The sequence below is a fragment of the Trachurus trachurus genome (genome assembly GCF_905171665.1).
Source record: "Trachurus trachurus genome assembly, chromosome: 12".
NCBI classification, from domain to species: domain Eukaryota; kingdom Metazoa; phylum Chordata; class Actinopteri; order Carangiformes; family Carangidae; genus Trachurus; species Trachurus trachurus.
The window spans coordinates 22,423,011-22,446,088 of record NC_139908.1 but is presented as its reverse complement, the minus strand read 5'-3'; the positions used below and the strand labels follow the sequence as shown (position 1 = coordinate 22,446,088).

At 39.8% G+C, this 23,078-nt stretch overlaps 2 protein-coding genes across 2 annotated transcripts in view; one reads left to right on the top strand and one right to left on the bottom strand.

Annotated features, from left to right (window-relative positions):
- The window catches only part of vav2 (vav 2 guanine nucleotide exchange factor), a 195,639-nt gene extending 191,649 nt beyond the window's left edge, over positions 1 to 3,990 (top strand). The window contains exons 27-29 of the mRNA XM_083984091.1: positions 394 to 483; positions 1,016 to 1,170; positions 2,511 to 3,990. Coding sequence (XP_083840217.1) covers positions 394 to 483; positions 1,016 to 1,170; positions 2,511 to 2,558 — 293 coding nt within the window. The 3' untranslated portion in view covers positions 2,559 to 3,990. The remainder of the gene's footprint in view (positions 1 to 393; positions 484 to 1,015; positions 1,171 to 2,510) is intronic.
- Positions 3,991 to 5,179: 1,189 nt separating this feature from the next.
- Positions 5,180 to 22,313, bottom strand: vsig8a (V-set and immunoglobulin domain containing 8a; the record flags this gene model as incomplete). The annotated part of the gene is made up of 6 exons (XM_083984057.1): positions 5,180 to 5,384; positions 13,762 to 13,903; positions 15,635 to 15,757; positions 16,673 to 16,825; positions 20,365 to 20,569; positions 22,158 to 22,313. The coding sequence occupies 6 exons, from the start codon at positions 22,311 to 22,313 to the stop codon at positions 5,180 to 5,182; spliced, it is 984 nt and encodes a 327-aa protein (XP_083840183.1).
- Positions 22,314 to 23,078: the final 765 nt, after the last annotated feature.

Below are 23,078 nucleotides of genomic sequence, written 5' to 3'. Positions count from 1 at the left end.
TAGCTTTTACATTATTTCCTGTAAATAATTATGGTTCAAGGTGAGACTGTGTTTACATGCATCTGTCAAAGTGGAAACAAAACATCTTCTATTAGCCTTTACATCAGAGCTTAGACTGACAGTTCCCACAATTATCCTGTTTACTATCCACAAATGAATGTAACAAAATGAAACCAACAAAACTGTTGTTTTCATTCTCACCAGTAAAGCTGTCAAACATGACAACAGTATTGTCAAGATTGGATATAATAAGAACAGAGGACACTTTCAAGTGGCAGGCAGAACTTTCTCTTTCCTAACTCTGCTTCTCTGGCTCCAGCTCTGCATGCACGCGCCTTCAAACGTCTCCTGGCTTTATTTGCTCCTCTTTCTTTCTTTCTCTCCTCCTCGCAGCAGCCACCTGTGCTTCCTACAACTTCTCCTTCCTCAGTCCACAGGGCCTCAACTTCTCCTCTCCTCAGAGCCCAGCTCCTTTTTGGTCAGGTACTTCTCTTTTTTTCTCTTGTCTTTTCTCGCTTCCCATTGTCTTCACACATTTTTCGCCGCCTGTAATTTCATAATAAGCCTCAGCGCTCTCGACCTCATTACTTGTTCTCTGTGGCACTATTTTCATTAACAAGAACATTTCTGTCCTTCCCAGAATGACATTTCCTCATTAAATCACAAAAAGAAACCCTATTTCATCTCTCCCATGATGAAACAACTTGTCCCCTCTCATCCTGCTCATTTGTCAGTGTGTGATTATACTGTGTCATGCTGAACACTGAACTGACCATCTTCCCACTGCTCATTCATTGCACACTAATTACTTCCATTATGTCCAGTATGACTTTTCCACTCTCACATGTGTAGACATGGTCATTTACCCCTAATAACAGTCATTAATAACTTTACTCAATAGTTATTATTTAGTTTGGTGCTTTTATTAATGAACTTTTATTTATATTGTGATGAAATAGACTGTTAAAATCTTTCAACTGTGATTGGATTGATTCGTCATTGTTTCCATTTCCAGTATTTACTCCTCGGGTGGTCAGCACAGCAGTGGCCAGGTATAACTTTGCAGCGCGAGACATGAGGGAGTTGTCGCTGCGAGAAGGTGACATCGTTAAGATCTACAGCAAGATTGGTGGAGACCAGGGCTGGTGGAAAGGAGAGGCCAATGGAAGAGTGAGTAAACAATAAAAGCATTCATTTAACAATGCCAAAATTCTGTTTGGGCGCAGTATAAAAAGACTGTTGGTGCCATGGTCTTTGTAGCTTTGTGTTCACAATTTGATATAGAATACCTGGTCCCATGTAGTGTATAATGTGAAATTTCCATGTCTTTTTTGATAATGAATCAGGTAATCGTTCTATATTCATATGGTAAAAGTCAATTTGAAATAAAACACTAGAAAAGTGTAAACTATGGGACCTTTAAATAAGTGTTGTGCCTGAACCAATTATCTATAAACTAGCTCAAACCTAGAGCACCAGCGTGGGCTTTCTGGAGTTACTGAATTTAACAGTTAGGTGATTTACAAAGCACTCCTAACGCATTTATTTCATGCATGTTCCTCATTATGTTGCATGTGTTTGACAGTGTTAGTGTGTAGCTGTATGAAACACAAGAACATTTGCATAACAACCAGAACACTCTCAGATCAGGCTGACTGCATCTTGTGATGCTCTGTCTTCAGCAAAGTGTAATTACAGTATGAATAGTTTGCCCACCTCGCTCTGTTTGACACGTTAGAAGGTCTCATTAAACTGCCATCTCACGTTAGACCATTATTTCAGTGTTTAGATCCATACATAATGCAGGCAGGATACATTTGACAAGAATATTCATTAGCTACATGAGATGTAAATGCAAAGACAGTCACTGATCAAAACAACATGAATAAGTTATTTTCTTTTCATTTCTATTATTTTATTGACTTAAGCATGTAGGCTACATTTTTAGTGATGTAGTGACAGCAAAGGTTGAAACCTCCTGAAGAAATAAGCTGTGCAGGTGTTCAAACAACACATAGGCTCAGAGTGCCTTATATTTCAGGACAGTATTGATCACACTATAACCTCACTCATACAAAAACAACATGCTGCTGATCAAACATTATGTATTGATTATTTATGATATTGGGCAGCATGCTTTTAAATACAGCCCTTATATTGGTACCTCTGTTACCTCTGTTACTCACTTTACCATTCCAACAAGTAGATGTTGTTGCCTAGCAACAGCAGAAGTAGAATTTGAAGTAGCCTTAAAGTATTTCATTTTTTTAGAATAAGAATGAGACTGCTGCATCTGTACTCAGCAATTATCAGCATCTTGCAGCCAATTAAAAGGAGGTATTTTGTGTGTGGCTTACTGCATTCATGCTGCACATCCAATGCATTCATTTTATTGTAACTAGTAACTACACAATGCAGCTAGCCCGATATAACCCTCTGAATAAAATCTGTTGTTTACATTTACTGTTGTAAAGGCCTTCATGTCTGATAATTACTCTCTTATGTTTCAGATTGGATGGTTTCCCTCAACCTATGTGGATGAAGAAGGAGTGCAGTAAGGATGTGGATGTTTTCTGGCCTGGCTCTCTCTAAATCAGGAACCATCTTCTATCCACTGTTCTCAGAGAAAATTACTCACTCTCCAGGAAAATAACACAAAGAATAAAAAGGACCTTTTTTTGTTGTTGTTTTTGCTGGATGGTCTTTTCTTTTTTTTCAGCAAGCATTTCTACCCCGTTTCTCAATCTTCAATTATGCATCAGCTTTGTTTTTGTTTGTTTTTTGTTTTTTTTGGGGGGTGGGGGTATCCGGATGTCCTGTTTAATTTGTGTACAGGGAAAAGAAAAGACGTGGCGTGCTGCCTGCCAGCCTCTGTGTGCACTGCAGAGGTTTTACTGAACTGAGGCGACAGCAGAAACTGACTATGGATAGCTTTACTTTGAAAACCCCCCCCCCCTCCCTGGTTGCAGGTCTATGTGAGGTGAAATAATTGTACAGTATAGATAATTTATTGAATAGAGATTATTATCATGACTAATGATTATTGTGCGGAAGTTGATTTTAGCAAGAGAAAAGAATCAGATGCGGAAAGACTAAAATAAGAAAAAGAAGGACAAAAAAAGACAGACGATCTGTTTTCATGTTGAGAGATTTTGCCTTAGTTGTCATGGTGATGCCTTGTGGGCTGACACCAGTGGAGGGAATCGACTTTGTTGACTGGTTTTACTTCTCCATGTGTGCATGTGCCCATGTGCGGCCCACACAAACACACACACAAACACAGACCAATGTACAGTACGGTGCCTTTGAAGAATGGTCGTTGCTTACCAAACCTCAACATCAGCCAGTAAAGAACATCGCCACCCCCTCCCTTCAGAAGACAGCCTGTCCACATCCACAGGAGGGGGAAGGCACTCACACAGCTTACTGGGGACGGCTCACCTTCTGAGCCATCAGAAAACAGGATGGTGAAGCAGTAAATCCATCCTAAACAAAGACTGGATGGACCCCCCGGGACAAGTTGGAGGGTTTTTATAGCCAACAACAATCACATACACAGTTCACATCAGTCTGGCATCAGGAGTCAACGGGTGTCATCAGCTGGATGCGAAAGGGAACATCAAGACATTCCACTCCACACAACCACTTAACACTTTTCAATCTTGGTGTTTGTTGTTATATTGTTGATTTTTTTTTTTTTTTTGCACAGAATCAAGATTTTTATTTCTATTTTTTAGTTGTGAGAACTGGACCAACACTTTTTTAAGTCATTATTGTTATTATTATTTGAAGCCAAATTCAGCCATGTTTTAATGTCTGCATGGAGTACAGTATGATGGATTGTTTTGATTTTTTTCTTTTGTACCTTGCCTTATTTTTTCAGTTGATCAGGTGATGGGTTTCTTTTCTCCTCGATATTAATCATTTTCCACGTGTGAAATCTATTTTTGGTGCTGTGCAGACTGGTAAAAAATAAACAGTGTCAGAGGAGTGTTTATTCTGAAGGAAAACTTTATGTGCTAATGACCATAAATCCACAGAAGAATCCCCTCAGTCGCTTTGTGATGTTCTAGGGATGCGGTGCTCAGGGTTTCCATTTACTTCCAGTCAGTTCCAGCAATTATTCCACATAGACCACAGTGTGACAGCATCCAGCTTTCGTAAAGTTGTTATATTAAGATGTTTACTCAGCCCAGCTGTCTTTAAGTTAATTCATCTTGATAAATATATAATATATTGACTAACTCTGTTTATATGGCCTTATTTATAACCTTCACGTATCTTCCACCTACACGTTTCAGTATTGATATGTTGCTTACAGCCTTAACTGTCTCAGCTTCATGCAAATTAGAAAATTTCCTAGATCACAGAAGGAAAAATATGAAATGTTTGGTAAAAAAGTGGAATTTATGTATAGTAGCTGTTTCTATTAAAGGTTGAATGTCATCTTGCTGCTAATGTGTCAAAAACAAAAGAAAAAAACCCCAAGAGAATCAACGCATTCGGGCCTAACTCACTGAGAAGTAAAGGTCAAACACTGAGCATGTCTGCTGTGGCTGGTTCACAAAGACCTAGGGAGCAGAAGATGCTGATATGTTTAGTTTCTAAACTTTTGACTGTCTATGATGTGTGTCATTGCAAAGGCCGGCCGCTCTGAGAAACACAAAGTCCTACTAGAATTAGGGGTGGGGTGGGTGGGTTGGGGGGGGGTCTAGTCGCTGTTTATGTAGTGGACAAAAAACCCATTGCATGTGGCTATTGATATGTCAACTCCTGTCAGTACATCCTCGAAAAAATACGTACTTCATTGTGTACATTTTTTTTGAAAGGTTGAGTATTTCCAAATGAGGTCTATCATGAAATAAATATTTCTCTTTTGTTTTAAAATTGAGTGCATTTTTGAATCTGTCATTGCAAGTGAAAGGAGTAGGCTACATATTGAAGATCAGCTATTGTACAGACAGTGACATTCATCATCACGAATGAATAAAGTAATGCCTACATTTATAGCGTTAGAAGAACAACACTTAAAGGAAGAAACGGTTACAGTGTTATCATGAAATCATTGCATTTCACAACTTCCAAGACTGTCGCTTTCCATTTTCCAGTCTTGAGTCAGGTCTTCACACATTTCAATGGGAGCTAAATGCTTCTCATTTCAGCTCTGTCATTGTGACAGTCACACTGCGTAGCCGTACTTGCTGTCATATTCCACTGGTGTGCATTTAACAGGTGTACTGCTTGAACAGGGGTGTGCGCATGCCTCGCCATAAAAGCTCCCTTCAGTCCCGCCCACCTGACTGTAGACCACCTGTGGGTGCTGACTGGAGCTCCTGCTCGTGTAGCGACTGACTGGGCGGCTTTCAGGTGGTGCAACGTCCTCCCTGTTTGACATTGGAGCAGAGAGACAAAAACAATATTATAGGATTTCACAGCAGAGGAAATTATTTCAGTTCAGTCATTTGAATTCAGGAAATTAATTAATCTGATTTCTCTCATGGCTAGTGGGCAACAGCAGCAGCTGAAGTTGTGGAATGAGGTTTCATCAACGTAACTCATTTTATGAATCTTTGGGGGTAGCTACAGCTATGTGTTGACCACCATGGACAGGAATTTTGTTGAAATTGGCTCAGGCGACTTATTCTAATTCTCTTTTTTTATACAGTCCATGATTCTAATACTGAAGACATTGCAGTCAGCAGAAAATATTTGTAGCCTAAGCATGTTTTCTTGACAACAAGTAGCCTAGTTCAATGTAATGTAGGTTTCCATGTAGGCCTAGTCTTTGACTATAAAAGAGGTAATGAAATTGTTTTGGCAATAGGAATGTCAAAACATGTTGGGGAAAAAAACCCTGTTTGTTGTTTAAGTTGGTAAAAAAAACCATAGATACAAATATTTTCATAGTGTCTACAGACATAGCTAGCAAGTCGCCATTTTGAAATGACGTGTTGTCTACGTAACACTGTACCATCATACATTGAACATATGGCAAGCAGATTTAACATTTAAAAGCTAAGTTTGACTATCCGATATTGTAGATATCAACAATGTCTTTCTGACTAGTCGCAATTACATTTTGAATAGTTGGATTTTTCACTCAAGAAATCTGTAATTCAGTTTTGCCTAGTCAAAAAGAACATTTCAGATATCCGCAACTACATTCTTCTTATCCATAATTGTCATTTCAGATAATCCACAACTATGTGTAGGTGTATTACGGATATCTAGGCTACAATTCAGTTGCAGATATCCTGTGAATTAGGCTACGGATATCTGTAGGTTAACTGAATTATGACTATTCGTCATTTTGACTAGTTATAATTCCATTTACAGATAGGCTATCTACAACGTCATTTTGCCTAGTTAGAACTTAATTTAAGATATCTGAAAAGGGACATAGATAGCGGTAAATTAAATATATCTTGAACTGGAATTATGACTAGTCAGAATCAAATTGTAGATATCTACCTGTAGGCCTACCTGTAATGACAAACCCCTACACATGAATGGCAAAAGTGACGTCATTTGTCCTAGGAAGAATGTAGGCTAGTTGTGCATATCTGAAATGACAATTGTGGATATGAAGAATGTAGGCTCGTTGCGGATATCTGCAATAGCCTACATATCCAGTCTGGCTTTTAAATGTTAAAATGGCGTGAACATCTCTCGAAGTGGCACGTGACGTCACACACACGCCGATCAGACGTCAGAACCGTGCGGCGGTCCGTTTACAGGTGAAAGAAGTCCGGGGAACAAATAACAGACAAGTAGAGCGGACACCGGCCAATCAAAACCACTGCTGTAGTGACCCTGTCCCTGCACGGCACAACATAATCAAAAGACAGGTGTGCAGCAGCGGTTCCTGGAGAGACGGTAGGCACTTTGATAACGATGAAATCCATATTGTTCCAAAAGTAGGCTAAGCTAGCTAAAAACTTTTTTTTTTTCATTGCAAGTGGATGAAACAGGATGCCAACGAGGATGTGACGGATATGGGGATAACATCAGTGGATTAATTGACGTTTGGAGCCTGACTGTTGTTTTGGGACACCTGAGTAAAGGTAAGAAATATTTCCAAACGTCCATGTGTCATCAGTGTGTGGCTGACGGTAGTTGCAGGAGTTGTGACTCGTGTTTGTGACAGTCATTTTGCCTCGTTTATTGTAGGCTATGTGAGTCATGTGCTACAGACATGCAGTGGGATTCATAGCCTAGCCTGCCTACCTACTATAAGAGTCTATGCTGTGGAAAGCTTGGACCTGTGTCTGGTGGTGAGGGAGGCTGCTGCTGTTTGGTCGCACAGGTGTTTCCAATGAGAGAGACTCCTGATGAACTTTACTGCAATCAGCGCTGATGATGTCACATCGCTTTTCCTTTACTGGTTGTTTGAGTATGGACATGTTGGTGTGTTTATCTCTGGCCTGCCTGCGGGTTTCAGCGCTCTCCTGCCTGTGGTGGACGGATGGGTTTTAAGGGGCGTCAGTGGAGGATGGGTAGGCCCTACTGTGAAATTGAAAACTAACGGAGTAACGTTGGTTTTAGTCAGTGAAGGACCACCTTGACCCGCCTTTCAACACTACAGGATTTGTTTTCTGGTCGTTTATTTATTTATTTATTTATTTATCATTCAGAAAATAGTTAGCCAACCAGAGAAGGGCCTTTCTTCAGATAAAACACAGGAAAAAGTGTAAACTGTGGGACCTTTAAAAGATTATATAAAAAACCACTTCAGTTATTTTATACCTTTACTCTAACCCCATGACAGTGCTATTGTTTATGAAAGATGATTGTGAACAAAGTCATTTTAGTTCCCCTCTGTTCCCCTAATAATCCATATTTAACACAGTGTGTGTTGAGTATTTACCAAGTGGAGCAATGCTGCCCCACTGGTGAAGAACACAAGTCAAGTCCTATCTTTGCTTGTGTGAAGGCTCCTCCTTGGAGTACCTACCCTCACTGAGACCCTGCTTCCACAGCATTTCTACTACTGAAGTTAAGTCACTCTGGTGCTGGTTTCAACCTGCAAACTCTGACAAGAAGCATAAAGCGCCATCTCCCCTCGTCAACACTGCTGCCAACAATGAAGCTTAGAAGCTACTTTGCATTCTGCATCTATGTAACTTTGCAGTACCAGCTGGGATCTCTTCCTCTGTCAAAGGAAACACCCGCACAGCTAATCGACTTTGGCATTTTGCTACTCCTGTGGAACTGGTGGAGGCCATGGACTCAGAAGGAAAACATTTGCTTTGGTTAAGCTGAAATTATGAAATAATGTGCCTCAAGTCTAAAAGGCATGTGCACGTGCGTGTGTGTGTTGCCATGCAACAGCAGGACTGCTATGAGCAAGAAAGTTAACAAACCTAAGTAAATCAATCTTTTAATCAGATGTCTCATCTTTCTAACTTTGATTAGATTTATCGTTTTATTTTTGTACTTTTATTGACAATAATTATATTGTGCACAAATATGACTTAAGTAGCCTATATTTAATGACTGTGACATGACTGTTCCATTTTATTTTTTTGTGTGTGTGTGCTGAGAATCACAAACATTTTCAGTGCTTCAAGACCAACAGTAAAATCCTCCCACTATCGCTTTATTAAGATAATTAGGCCTACTTCTTCAATACTGCTACATAATGAAAGTAATTTCCAGGGTTTTCCTCCAGTCTCTGTAGCTCCCCTCGGTTTCTTTAATGGCTCATGCAAATTTATGGATTTTTAAAGGGGAACTATGCAAGTTGCAACAGCTTTTTCGTTGTTTTGCAAACCCTCCTGTGGGCCATGTGCATTTGTTTTTAACGTAGCTGACGAAAAAGCAATCCATGGAGCGGTGGATAACATTGTATATCATATACAATGCTAAGATGTGTATATTTATGTAGTCTTATCTGCCATAAACAAGAAATTACTGGCTACGGGCCGCGTTTGTGTGCATGTGCAGAGACAAAAGTTGGGACCCCGGGTCAGTGTTGCTGAATGAATGAATGAATGAATGAATTGCTGATCTTGCAAGGTTGGTTTCTGGCCAAGGGACGCTGGAAGGCAGAGAGTTTGCCACATATTATGTTACTGCTGTTATTTGTGTTGCCCTTAGCAAGAAAACCAGATGCTCCAAATTGAACATGTGCTAGTGCACCTACCCCCCAATTACACAACAGACGCTAGACATCTACAAGCTTTCTTCATCATGGCGCCATCAGCTTTACAATCAGCAGCACAGATTGTGTTATGACTGTCAAAAAAAGGGACAGTTCAAACCCCGCGCTGCCCTTTGCACTGCATTAACATCAATCTACCAGGTTGTCTGCCCGTGTGCCTGTTGTTGTACGTTTACGTATTGTTTTTACATGAGCGTTTAAATTTGCACTGCAAACTCTTTGCTAATGATGAAAAGCTCAAGTCTTTTTCTCTCTGCATGTGTGTATTGTTTTTAGACACAGATAATATAGCACTTGAACTGATATAGCCTAATGCTCTAAGTGACTCATCCAAAAACCTTTCTATCTGCAGTGTTTACCTTGAAAAGTTTAGGAACAGGCAGATGTGAGAGGCACTACTGTGGCGTGGCTCACATTCGTATGCTTTTGCCACCACTCCTGTATTCTTGAATGTCATGTTAATGTGAAGAGAGTTTAACTGCTGTATGTCACTGATATGGAGAAGCTCGTATCAGGATTGTGGCTTGAAGTGCTTCTCTGTCCTCCCACACTGACACTGCTCCCATATCGACATCTACTTTGAAAGCATGTGGGCTGTTTTCAGCGGCATATGAGCCACAACTCCTAAATGTTTTGATAGATATTGTTTATTTGCAAAAAAGAGAAATCCTCTCAGAGATGTTACGACTGAAGGTCGGCCACAGAACATCGCCCCTGGTGCAGCTCGATTTACGTCATAAGAGTACCAACAAAGGCTGAATCAGGGCCTTCTCTTTGAGGCTAAGTGCACCACGCTGCCTTCCAGAGAGGTCTCAACTAAAGTAGTACTGCTCAATAGCTTGAAAACCTACAAATGAAAATATGAAATGTTGGATACTTACAAACATGGATTGTGGCGTTTTTCCCAGAATTACTAGCCCACTTCAAGAACTTTCAAACCCACAGGCTAAGTTAGATGCATGTACCGAATCAACCTGTTACCATCTAGCAAATGGCATCAATGTGAACATTATAAGGCCAGAAAACACTCAACATCTTCAGCAGCCGGCTTGGTTAGGCTACCTGAAGTAAAAATAAACAAGGGGAAGCTGTGTTAAGCTAACATGCTGTTAGACGTTAATGAAATATTCATCTTCCTTATGTCCAAACTTAAGCCAGTAAAGTAGCAAGCTCCAGCTATCATCAGCATGCTCACATTCTCACAACAGCAATGCTACAGTGTAGTTTATTGCCTTGCAGATCACAGCATACTAGCAAAGTAACATTTTCTTTGTAGAATTCACTGTTTTGTGGTCTGACGTTGACACTCAATCTTAGAGCCATGATGCCAGCATATGGACTTAGCTTATGCACTGTCTTTTATTTCCTTCAGTGTGGCCCTGGCCTTACCATGAGTGTATTACAACACACAACAACACAAAGGATTCCACAATTATGTTCAAGACTTATTTCTATGTGGTAAAGGGAAGGGAGTTGTCCACACAACTATAGGCAACATGTTGCTCGATTAGCCACAAGCAATAAGATTCAAACAGTCAACAACACCTTTGTTACGTGCGCCCCTTGTCTCCTCTCACTGTCGGCTCACTCCTCCCAGTGAGGGAGAGGGAGTATTTAGAGGGTGGAGAGAGGTGCGGCTCTCTCTCTGATCACGCACACACTCTCGAACACGGCGGGAGGAGGTTTGTTTTCCTTTCTCCGTTGTCCCCCCGTTTCGTTCCAAGCGTTGTGGTTTTATCATTCACCTATGTCTCCCATGCGTATTTAGGTCGCTGAGCTTTGTTGTTTGAATTTGGGGTGTAAGTGGCCGGTGGTCCTCTCTTTCCTCTCGTTTTGGTTCTTCTGTTCTTAAAGTTTAGGTAGTTCCTTTGTTAGGCAGCTTTAGTTGGCGGCGGAGAGAGATCCTACGGTCAACTGCTGGGTCGGTCTTTGTCCTCTGTCTCCCTTTTGCTTAATTCAGCTGGCATCTACATTCCTTTTTTTATTTGGTTTTGATTCATATTTCATTTTGTCTGATTTAATTCAAATAGGCTTGGATCATTGTTTTTCAAAGTTTAAAACCTTTGTTGGTGTCCTTAATTCATGTTACTGCTTTGCGTCCGAGCCTTTGTTTCTTTTGCTTTGGGGCCGTAACAACCTTGAAAACTATTTTCTTATTGTCCTATATAGGTGATTTGTAATTTGATGTAGTGAAGTTCTTATTGATTCAGAATTTGCCAGCACTTATTGGCTACCTTGTGCTGGACTCAGTTCACCTGCTTCATTGTATTGTTGCATGTTTACACACCAATGAAGAACGGCTACCTGAAATGACCGTGCAGTATACAATGAATATACAATTTCAAGGGAGAGCCCTGCTACTCTTGATTTTTGATCTTTTTTCTGTGTTGGCTCAGTTTGACAAACTCATGACCTTATCTATCCTTCAAAGGGAACCACCTGAGTTACTGTAATTGCTGTTTGCCAGCATGCACTCAAGTTCAAACCCAACACAACAATCACACTCTTTTTCAAAGGGATGTTTTCCCTGGACCATCAAATGATAAAATGGATTGAATTATCAAAGCATTAAAATGGCATTAAGTCTTTCATGTTTCATTTTTTTTATTCCTGTATTTGTTTTTTTACTGTTTTAATTTTATTTTATTCCATTCTACTTTAAAATTTGATCTCTCTAAACACTCTAATGTATTCCTTTTATGTAAATCATCTTTATAGGATAATTTTTGATCTCAGCAAATGTGTTTTTATGCAGCGACAGAGAACATCAAGGCATTAGATCTGTTGATCTCGACCATTTTGTTCTGAGTGGTATGTAAGCATTTGAAGGTAGCCTTAAATGACACTGCTGCATGTCCCTGCCTGAATTTATTTATTTTTTCTGTAAAAGCCTGCATATATTCAAAGGGCAGAGAGCAAACTGTGCTGCCAGCCTCATATGAAAGTTGAATTGAAGAAAAGACAGATTGTCACAACATATTTATGTAACTGTGCTAGATTTTTCGCTTGCTAGAGAAACGTACTGTGTCTGGTAGGACAACAGCTGTTTCTAGCTTCTACTGTTTGGGGATACATTACATTTAAACTATTCTTTCGAATTTGTGCAAAAGAGTGTGAAGAGCTGGGTTTGAACTCACAACCCCTGAAAAAATAGAACTATTTGTTGTTGTTTACATGGTTCATTTAATCAAAAAATGTTTCCTGCTATGACAACCATTCACTTTTTGGAGTCTTGTATGCCTACAAATGCCCACTTTCTCTATAAAATGACCCACAGCAGCCAGTGACTTTCTTTTCTTTCTCTCAGACGACTCCAAGAAATCCTATATGTTTGGCCTGATGCATTCATTTTGGTCACTAATCAATGTGTTGTCTCTCACTTGTTGTGTTTATGTGTCTGACTGTTTGCTTGCCAGGCACAGCTACTTTTAGAGTCACTGAATGTGTGGGAAATGCTGCAGAGCCAAAAGAAAAGAAAGTGACACATAACGCCTAAAAGTAGTTAATACTCTTGTATGTAGTTTTGTATGGATTCTACAAACACAGGATAATGTATATGAGCTGTAGAAATGCTAGCAGGCCAACCGTTTCCAGTATCTATACTAAGTGCTGCCTAGCCGCCCTTTTCATATTAATGCAGGATATATAACGATCTCCTCAGCTACCTTCAAATTTTTTGCCAAATTTAAAACAAAACTATGTTTACTGAAAGCTGACTACAGGCTTTAAACTGTCATTTAACTGTATGAGAAAGCTGAAAGCCTGAAACACTCAGGGGAACCACTGACACTGGAGAGCTTTTTGTGTTTCCTAAAGACAGACAGAGATGATCAACAAGAAGAAACTTTTAATGATTCCCACTCACTCTCAGCTTTCAGTGGCAGTGTACGGCAGAGCTGATGTGTACTTTCATCGTCAGCAATTATATTTGCATCGATATATTTGAGGAAAATAAGTTTGCGTCTGCATTTTTCGCATTAGACTTCAGGATAGAAATTTCATTGTGTTGCTGTGCAATATTGGATTGGAGAGAATTGTAAACATAGCAAAATAAAATGGATCATATCATTTAGAAGAGCCCCATCTGAAAGGTCTAGACTTGTGTGTGTCTTTTCTATTGCTATTCAAGTTGCATTTACATATTTCTGTACTGTTTTTTAATTGAAGTCTAGGGTTTAGTTTCTATTTGCAGCCAAATAGCTTTGAAGTGTGTTATTTTGCTTCCTCTAATACACATTTATAATTGCTCCTGTCTTTGAAAGTTGTGCTTTTGATGACAGTTCTTTTTATTATTATTATTATGTCTCTTGAAGCAGAAAACATCTTATCCCTACTTCATGGAGATGTAAAAATCTGCAGTGCACACAATATAGGAACATTCATGAGCTAAGCTAACAAGCTGGCTACTCAACACTGTCACAGGCAAAGGTTTCTCACCCGTGGGACTTTTTGGTGATAAATGAGGACTAGGAGAAACTTGCCAGACCCTATGTGTGGATTTGTTCCTTCCTTTCAGCAGCTCAGCAATCAAACTGTTGAGCTGCCACCAGTATGTCCTACTCTACTGTCTCTGCTGGAGCTGTGGTGCTGTACAGTACCTGATCTCGTTGGAGAAATCCTTTTCGTAGTGACTTCTGTTGCTCAGCTTCCAATAAATAAGTCCAATGATTACCAGCAGGATGATGATGAGAAGCAGAGAGCCCACAACGGTGCCAACAATCACAGCTGCTCTGTTTGGAGCTGTAAAATGAGTACGAATAACAAGAAGTTATTATCTCAGAACTTATGTGATGAAAATGAAATGGAAAGAATCCAGTGTGGTTCTTTCCACTCTCTAAAGCTAAGTAATGTCTTCTCACACAGGACAGGTTATGGTGTCTCAGTCCAGTGAAAATTATGTTTGTAATTTAAATAATTTGAAAGACAAACTTATTGTTACTAGGGAATAATTTGACATTTTATGATATGCCTTTTTACATTCTTGCAGAGAAAAGCAGTGGCTACACCAAATGATAGTGGACAGTTAGCAGATGGCTAAGCAAAGAAAGTTTTTGAGCAAAGACTGGAAAATGGGAAAATCGCAAGCTCTGTAACCAAACTAGTTCCTTCCAAAGTTGACTGGTGTTGTTGTTGTTTTTTTTAACAGTTGTTTTAGCAGATTTTTCACCAAGAGTGGGAACTTCCTGCAGATTGTCCGTAGCCAGAATTCTTTTTGGCTTTCAGTTTTAACTCTTGGCAAATAAAAGTAAAAAAAAAAAAAAACAACAACAAAAAAAACATATTTCTGAGAATATTACTCATTCATCATTATATCCATGGTTCTTAGGCAGGATGTAAATGTAGAATATGTATATGAAAATATGGGTTTCCACTAGATAAAGATCCATGAGCAGCTGCAACAAAGACAGACAAAAACACAATATTCTTCTCTCAGACATTTTCATTTTTAACCATGTCTCAGAGGCAAGCAGGTATAATTATGGAAATATATTATCAGACATGAATCATCAAAGAAAAGAAAAAGTGCAGTTAACTTGTTCATTTTCTATACATTCTCATTAATCCTCTTGTATAATCTTTGTGAGTGTTTTTCTTAGCTTGATGGCTGGAACCTCTCTCTGAGACGGCACCCTGCACTTGAAATGAAAATGAATGGTTCCGTGCCGAAAGCCAAAAATGTGAGCGCTGCTGAGACTTTGAGTTATGGACTCGACAAGATGTAAGACAGGGGGTCTGCTCCAGTCAGGAGGCACACAAAGACAAACTCATTTTATGGATCCACAGAATGTAGTGTACTTGTTAGAGTCTGAGTCCCGGGATGATTTACTCTATAATGGTATGCTGAATCACTGACTGTACTCTCTGATGCTGCTCTCACACTCACCAGTTTTATTCCTCTGAGAGACAGCTCTTGTATGTCTCTGCTCTCTCTTATATGTCTCTGCATTACTGTTCATGGACTGTCCTCCTTTTCGCTTTCTATGCCATTTACACCCGGTCAACTAATTGGAGCTGACAAGGTGTTTTTAACCGAGCCCTTTTTTTCTGGTTTGATTTACACCTGATCAAGCTGTTAAGGACAGTCAGCACACCAAATCATCTCAGCATCACTCATGAGTGTGTAATGCTGAAATGATTAGACAAAGAGACAGTGAAGACAAAGTGAAGTGATAATGAGTAAAGTTCCCTCTTGCCATTGTGTGTGACCCTCCTGTCCAAATAACTCAATAAGGATGATTCACAGAGTCACTGAGTGCCATGATTAAAACCAATTGTGTGTGTGTGTGTGTGTGTGTATGTGAAAGAGAGAGAGAGAGGTGTGAAGCGAAGCAAGGAAAAGATTGTGGCACATGCACAAAGACAGTTAAGTCGTACAGGATGAAATCTAGGTCTTTCATGATCATGTGACTCTCATGCATGACGTTTGTCAAACGGGAGCCGTCCTGCGTGGGGGTGCATGCTTTTTCTTACGTTTATTCGCTCTCAGGTTAATCCTGCAGTGTTCGGCTCCAACAGCATTGTTTACATCACAGCGGTAAATTCCTGCAAAGCTCTGCGAGTGGTTGCTGATTTTCAGCTCCCCGCTCCCACCGTCTGAGGTACAAACACAGATTAACACATGCAGCACACTCTGCATACACAAGAGGCTAAAATGGAGGAAACATCAGGTGGGATTTTCCTCATGAAGACAAACTTAAAGGGGCCATTTATAAGTTGTGGAAGGTGGCAGTGGGTGGCCGTCGCTTGACAAGAGATTAGGCCGTCATCGTGTTTACAAGATAAGAGTTTATAATACTCCCTTTGAAGAGTGCTATATCTTCAGGGCAGACTGGAGGCTGCAGGAAGTCGCTAATGGAAAGTGATGTAACAGTGGGTTGGCATATTAACTGCAGTAGAAGAAAAGACGTGATAGAAATGAGAGGTAACGTTGGTGTTGCTCTCCACAGCTGGAGACAGCTGTTGGTGAGTACAGGAAAGAAGTTTGATGCTGAGCACTTCCTCTAGACTGTTAAGTAAACAGGTCTTTATGCTAATGCTGGCTATTAGGAAAACTTACAAATGGCTCCTTTAAGTGAGACATTCTTCATGTTATGAATTTTCATCAAAAAATATGTAGATTTTGTATCTGTTCACACAGATTTGGATCCATTATGCCTGCGTGCAGCCACAATCTGCGTCTCCTGCTGCAGGAGGACATCGACTAATGCAGTTTACAGCAAATAATGTTGAGAATGACAAATGTTTAATGTAAAAAAATATGGAAAATAAAAATGAGGAAAATGCTAAATAAGTCAAACTGTTTCACAGAATCAGAATAAATACAGAACCCTTTCTCTTGGAATAAAATGCTGAAAATCAAAGGTGCATACTGTACATTGGGGGGAAAAAAATGTTTTCACTGAGTATTACTCACACAGAATTACATACAGTACCACACACACGCATGCACGCACACACGTTCTCTTTGATGTGCAGTAGCATCGTGACGTCAGCAGAGGTCACACTTACTCTGTGTGGCTGTAGCGGGGATGGGGTCGGCGCTGTCCCTCCTCCACGTGTATTTTAAGGGAGTGGAGCCTCTTGCAGACTGGCAGTGCAGCGTCACAGCTTCGCCAACCAGCTCCCCTCCTTCCACCCAGCACTTAGGTGGAGACGGCTTCACTAAAACCATACAACGAATGGATCACTTCATGCTTCCGTCTCCATCTTGTTTCTTGTTTAAAAAGGCTACAGCTTAATAGCTCCAGAATTGAATGAGAGGCAATTAGATGCTTGGAAAATAAATTCACACCATATAGATAAATGACTAGAGAAACAATATCCAAGAGTGAAGAAATCTTAGAAATAATGCATTGACTATACACAATAAATAAATATTTGAACATCATCAAAATCAATACGTAATGAAAGCTTGATGAGTTTATGATGAGTTGGTTCAAACCCAACATTGACCTGCTCTGAAAGAGTGAAAGATAATAGAGACTGGTATCGATCAGGGCGAGGCTGATTGGCATGAAAAGATCTGATGGTAGTTTCACATGCAACATTTCACACATTTGAGTGTGGTCATGTTAATTTATGCAAGAGTAGAAGAAATAGAAAGTAGAAGAGCCTGGTCTCAGTCTCTGTCAAAATGAAAACAGCTGCTGGCTGTCTTCTGCCATTCGAGGCTTTGGTACGGATAATTATTTAACAAGGTGCTTGTTTCATCTGATACAGCTTTGGTAACAAGCAGTATGTTGAAAGTCAGTGTGAGAATTGAGAACTGAGAAATAATTTAGCTCTAACAAGTCAGTTGTCCCTCTGATTATGCAAAATAAATGGGTCAGTTGATCAAAAAATCTGTTTTGTGTGCGAAATGATGTGTTGAACAAGCTCCAAACTTGACTGCTGGACGCTTGTAAACCCACTGAACCTGGGCTGGATGAAGGCGATTTCAAGAATTTTAGTTTTTGACATGATTGGACAGATTATGCTGTTTGGGGAAGAATCCATTTAGAGCATTTTTTATTTAGTCCATAAATGTATTCAGGTAATTCAGGTAAAAAAAAAATGCTACAAAGATATTTTGGAAATGTACGTTTAGTTCAAGACAGTAATCTTTGCCAATTATTTTTTAGTTCTTTCCTAAGTGCTTTAGTTCAGTTTACTTTAATTTTGTTTCTTCCCGTTTCACCCTACTCTCATTCATTCATTCATTCATTCATTCATTCATTCATTCATTCATTCATCTATTAAAAAGAACCAAGTGTAAAAAAAAAAAAAATTGCATTTACATTATGTGAAATGGGACACCATAGGAAGCTGGAGAGCTTTTTGAGAGGGGCCCAGACATAACGAATTAACATGTGTAACAAAAAATGCAACACATTTTACAGTAAGGCAAACCCAAAGATACTATTCTCTAGATACTAGACTCTATATAATGTCAACATACTGACAGCCTTTGGGTTGGACTTATATTGACTTGACACATATTGACAATAAAAGCATAATGTAAATGTATTAATATTTGCATGGGTTAGACATATATTTCAATGTATGAAATTTTATGCCATTCGTGCTGTTTGTAGATTTGCATATGGGTTTCATGTGCGAAATATAGTTCTTGTTAACCTTATAGAGTAAGTGATTAAATTCAGTGAAGCTGTGTAGAAAGATGAAATTAAATCAGATCTCGGTTTACCTAGCTTTGACTAATGGCCTTTTTACGCTGTGCATGTTCCTCCTTCTTCTGCAACAGTTGGAAACATTTACACTTTGCCAGACAAGACGACAAAAACTATTCGTTTTTTATTTTTATTGAATGACTATTTACTCAAAAATCATTGCTCATCCCTATCATCTGTGCCACCATAGTAAAACTGATAGATGTCCATCAGCTGATTATCATCTGTCATATCTTCAGTGTTGGAAAAAATAGAAAACAATGAAAAACACGCACTCTCCAAAAAAACTCTCAGGAACAAACTGAAGAGGTGCACGGCCAGAAGATAAACTTAAAGCAGAAGTGAGTGATCCGGTCGTTTTTGCTAATGCTGCGTTCCAGGCAGGCTTTTGAAATCGTAAATTACAGCTTCAAGTCACAACTTACGACTTTGTAGCGTTCCAGGCAACCCACTCGCGTTTTTCCGACCTGTTTTACCGGTGAAAGTCACTATAACGGCCACTCGTAACTTCCGACCGGTGAACTCGTACCAGATCGAACTGGTACCACTTCACGGTCGGAAAAATACGAGTTTCCTTGAACGCACCATAACAGTCCTCGTCGCTACGTCACCACATTCACGGCGTTCCTTGGCTGCACCCACAGCCCTGCATGCCGTTCTCTCTCCTCATTGGATAAAAACTGTAGGATACGATAAATGTTTTCTGTTCGGCTCAGAGCAGAGCAGAGGGACTGAGAGACCCATGTTTCAGTCCAAACACTCTATGTAAGTGATTGCTGTCGGAAGATATAACTATTTAAGACTTATATTAACACAAATATATCACTCACTTCTGCTTTAAAGAAACAAAAGAAAGGCCAGCAGCACTCGTGTCCTTCTCATTGACCTTTATTGCATACTGCGCCGACACAGTATGCAATAAAGGACAATGAGAAGGACACGAGTCCTTTAAGTATATCTTCAGTGTTGTCCATGAAAAGATAAAAATATTTACAAAAATGTGAGGGTGTACTCAATTTTGTGAGATTAATATTCTACATTCTATTCAATATATTCTAATGGACTTTGTTTTCCATCCTAGTACTTCATTCAGAGCACTTGAAGTGCAGTTTTCTTTTTTGAGACAGATCAGCATAGCCATGAAACATCACTAATTTTTCATTGAATGAAGTATTCAGGCTTGAATTCATAATAAATAAATCTGCCATTTGAGGTGACCCTCTTCCACCCAAGCTAGGCTCTTCAAACAAAATGAGTTGGCCCCGAATCAAGTAAATTACTTCACCTCTTTGGCAAAACCTAAGACTGAATACACAGACAAATGCCTCTAAATGAAGTGGTACTCCAAATTACTGTCGTTTTTTTTCAGTCCCTCATCAACAGCTTATTCTATATCAGTTTGAGTTTCTGTGAGACATCCTACAGTTAATTCCTGAAGTTAATTCATTTAACTGCAGTGGTCAAAACTGTGACCACAGCTTCCTCTATCAAGGCACATATAGCAGTGTTTCCCCTAGCTTTTTTTTGTCTTGGGGGTGGGGTGGGGTGGATGAGTCCTTTTTTTTTTTTTCTTCTTCTTTTTTTTTGGGGGGGGGGGGGGGCAACTGGGTGTGATAATAGCACAGGTAGAGTTTTGGTTGATGTGCTTTTTAGTGTATTGTTCCAGCAAATCCTGTTTTTACATACCAAAATAGAATAAGAAACACCTGCAACTTGACCAAACATTATGGAACCAATTTCCTTTGCAGAACAAAAGCTGCAGTGACAGGAAAGCCATTATCTTTGCCTTTTTATCCATGTGGCCCTAAACAAAACCAACCTCCACAAAGTAAAGAACAGTCAAGAATCATTGAATTCTTCTTGGTAGGCGGCACTTTTAAGGAAACATTTTGTAAAATGGGCATCAAATAATATTAGAGGTAAACTGCTACCTTTCCCATAAACCAAACAATAACACAGCTGTCGGAGATGATAGCCACAAATGAGGTGACACATGTTAACCCCAGGATGAAACCCAAAGCCTGGTCTTACCCATTACCACCAGTGACACCTTGTGTGAGTCCACTCCAGGTGATTTCTTCACCTTACACTGGTAGGTCCCACTGTGAGCAGGTGACAGCAGGCCGATAGAGAGTGAGGCGTCGCCCATCGAGGGGTCAGGAGCAGCAAAGCTGAGACCTTTTGCAAGAGCGTGAGACCCATGGACGTATTTAGTTCCACCACTGTAAGATATCAACTGATGGAAAACACAGAGAAAGGGAGATGTGAGCAACGAAACACCTTATTGTTAATGTCTGAGGGATGATTTTACTTTTCAAAGGTCTGGTGACAGTAAAGGTGTGCCTCACAGTCACAGACCCACCATTAATAACCACTTTGCTGCTGTACTGAACTTTTTTGGCCTCTTTCGCTCAGTGTTTTGGTTTTTGGCACATTTGTCAGGGTCCTCTCTCAACCTCGTTTCCAGCAGCAACAAGCAGCTGTTTTCAGTTAAACAAGCTCTGATAATCCAACATTACACTACAGGCCCAGCACCAAAAAAACAATAGATGAAGTTTCCAACAAGCTGTTAAATAAGGGATATCTGACAGTTACGGAACCAGTGGGCTACAGTATTGCCTTTTGAGACCAAAATGCTACACACAGAAGACAGAGATTGCTAATGTTACTCTGTCTTACTGGAATGATGCCATTTCTTCCTGTCTGCTGGGTAGCTAATTATCTGCCAACATATTAGCGATGCAACCGCTGGATTTTGACTTCCTCCACCCTCTAGATAACCAAAGGCAGCTTTAAATTTGCAGCAGATAATCATTTTTATTTACTTTACAGTCAAGAACTGAGAGGACAATGCTGTTTAAGTATTCAATTTGCACAAGAACCAGTAATTTACACACTGGCCACTCGTCCACAACATCCTGTGGTCACTCCTAATAACTGTTCACTGCTCTAGGGCAGAGACAATAAAGAGGGAAAAAAAACAACCTCTGTACAAGTCTTCAACACTAATGACTTATTTAATTTAAAAGGCAAAAGGGATAAACAACTAATTCCTGTGAAATTAGGGAGGTGGTGGGACCTCATCCACACTCCAGTCTGCTGGACTGAATTCTGATATAGACTAATAGAGACACGGGCGCATTACATTAGGTTATGAATTTAAAAAGAGGTGTGAAATTTGAATGAAGCTGTTTTAGAGATGCTTAGACATTAAGGTTGTATTTCTGGTGGTTTTCAAGGCTTCACGCTGATCTTGTTATGTGGTGTGCTCTGCGTAACCCCCGTTATCTTTTTTAGTCAGTGCACAGCAGGTGAGGTTTGTACAGAAATACCATGTTTAGAATTACTCATTTGGCAGATGACTTGTGAGTGAGCGATAACACAATGCGTCAGTGCAATAAGATACCTTAAAGTAAGTCCTCAGTACTAAATCTGTTCAATAAGGCAAAGTGCAAGGAGATCGGGTAAAGAAGTACACTGAAAGTGCAGAGTAAGTGCTAGTTAGGCATATTGGAGGTGTTAGGAGAGGAGGTGCTCTAGGAGGAGATGAGTCTTCAAGAGATTGTTGAGGATAGAGAGGGCTGTTCTGCTCTGATAGCAGAGCCATATGTGTCCTCAGCATATATGAAAAAAGCTTCATGAATAAATGAATAGTGAGTGCATAGTTAAAGCTTTTATTTCTGGGTCTTCTATTTTCTGAGCAATTTGCACCAAATTGAATTAGTATTATTTTGGAAATTGTTAGTTCCCCAAAACACAGATAATTCCACACCCTAAATATATGTTTTTAGTATGATTTGCATTATTTTAATTCATCTTCTTACCATCTGATCTTTCTGCGTGGTGTCTGGACTGACCACCGACCATTCGATGTCGAGTGCTCCTGTGTCGAGGGGGCTCGGCGTGTACATGCAGCTCAAGGTCAGGCTCTCTCCCTCGGCCTTCTGGACGGTCTGTGGACCCATGGATGTCACCTGCATCCCTCGTGCACATCCCAACTCTTCAGAAATTCAGACAGGTCTTTAAAATTAATCACAGGCACTTAAAGGCTGTCTCTTAATCCCTGCTTTTAATCCTCAAGGATAAGTATTATTTTTATGCATTCACAAAACCAAAGTACACGGTTTCCATGCACACAGTTTTAAGGATACGTTTAATATTGATTCAGTTTCTCTCTTAGAGAATGTGTGACTAAGAAAGCAACCATGGTAGCTGCAGCCAAATTCCACTCAGGAATACTTAAAGGACTTAGTGGAATGACATCAGGAGCTTTTTAAGACTAATTTCATACAGTGGATACAACAAAAAAGAACCCAACAAGCTGCACTGCAAAAAAAACAACAAAAAGAGTCAGAGGTAAAGTGTGTGCAGTCCAGTACATTGCACTGCTTTTGTTCTTCAGGCTCGGTGCTTCAATGCATTCAGTTTGAAATAAAATAATAGATACTACATTAAAGAGCCAAGCTTTAATTTCATTCAGTTGGCATCAATATTGAATGAACAATGTGTGAGATAGTGCCCTTTTTAACACGGAGAGCACCAATTGCAAAGGTTCAAAAGTAATTGGAGACCCGGCTGCTGAATGTTTCATAGGCAACTGTGTGTCATTTCAGCATTAGGTCATGGACTAAAGAGTTCACATGTGAAGTTGATTGAGAGCTGTCATTTAGGTTGAAGTGTAGCTGTCTGTCAATAATGAGGAAGATGAATAAAGTAAAAATAAAGGGTTGTTACTAGGGCTGTCA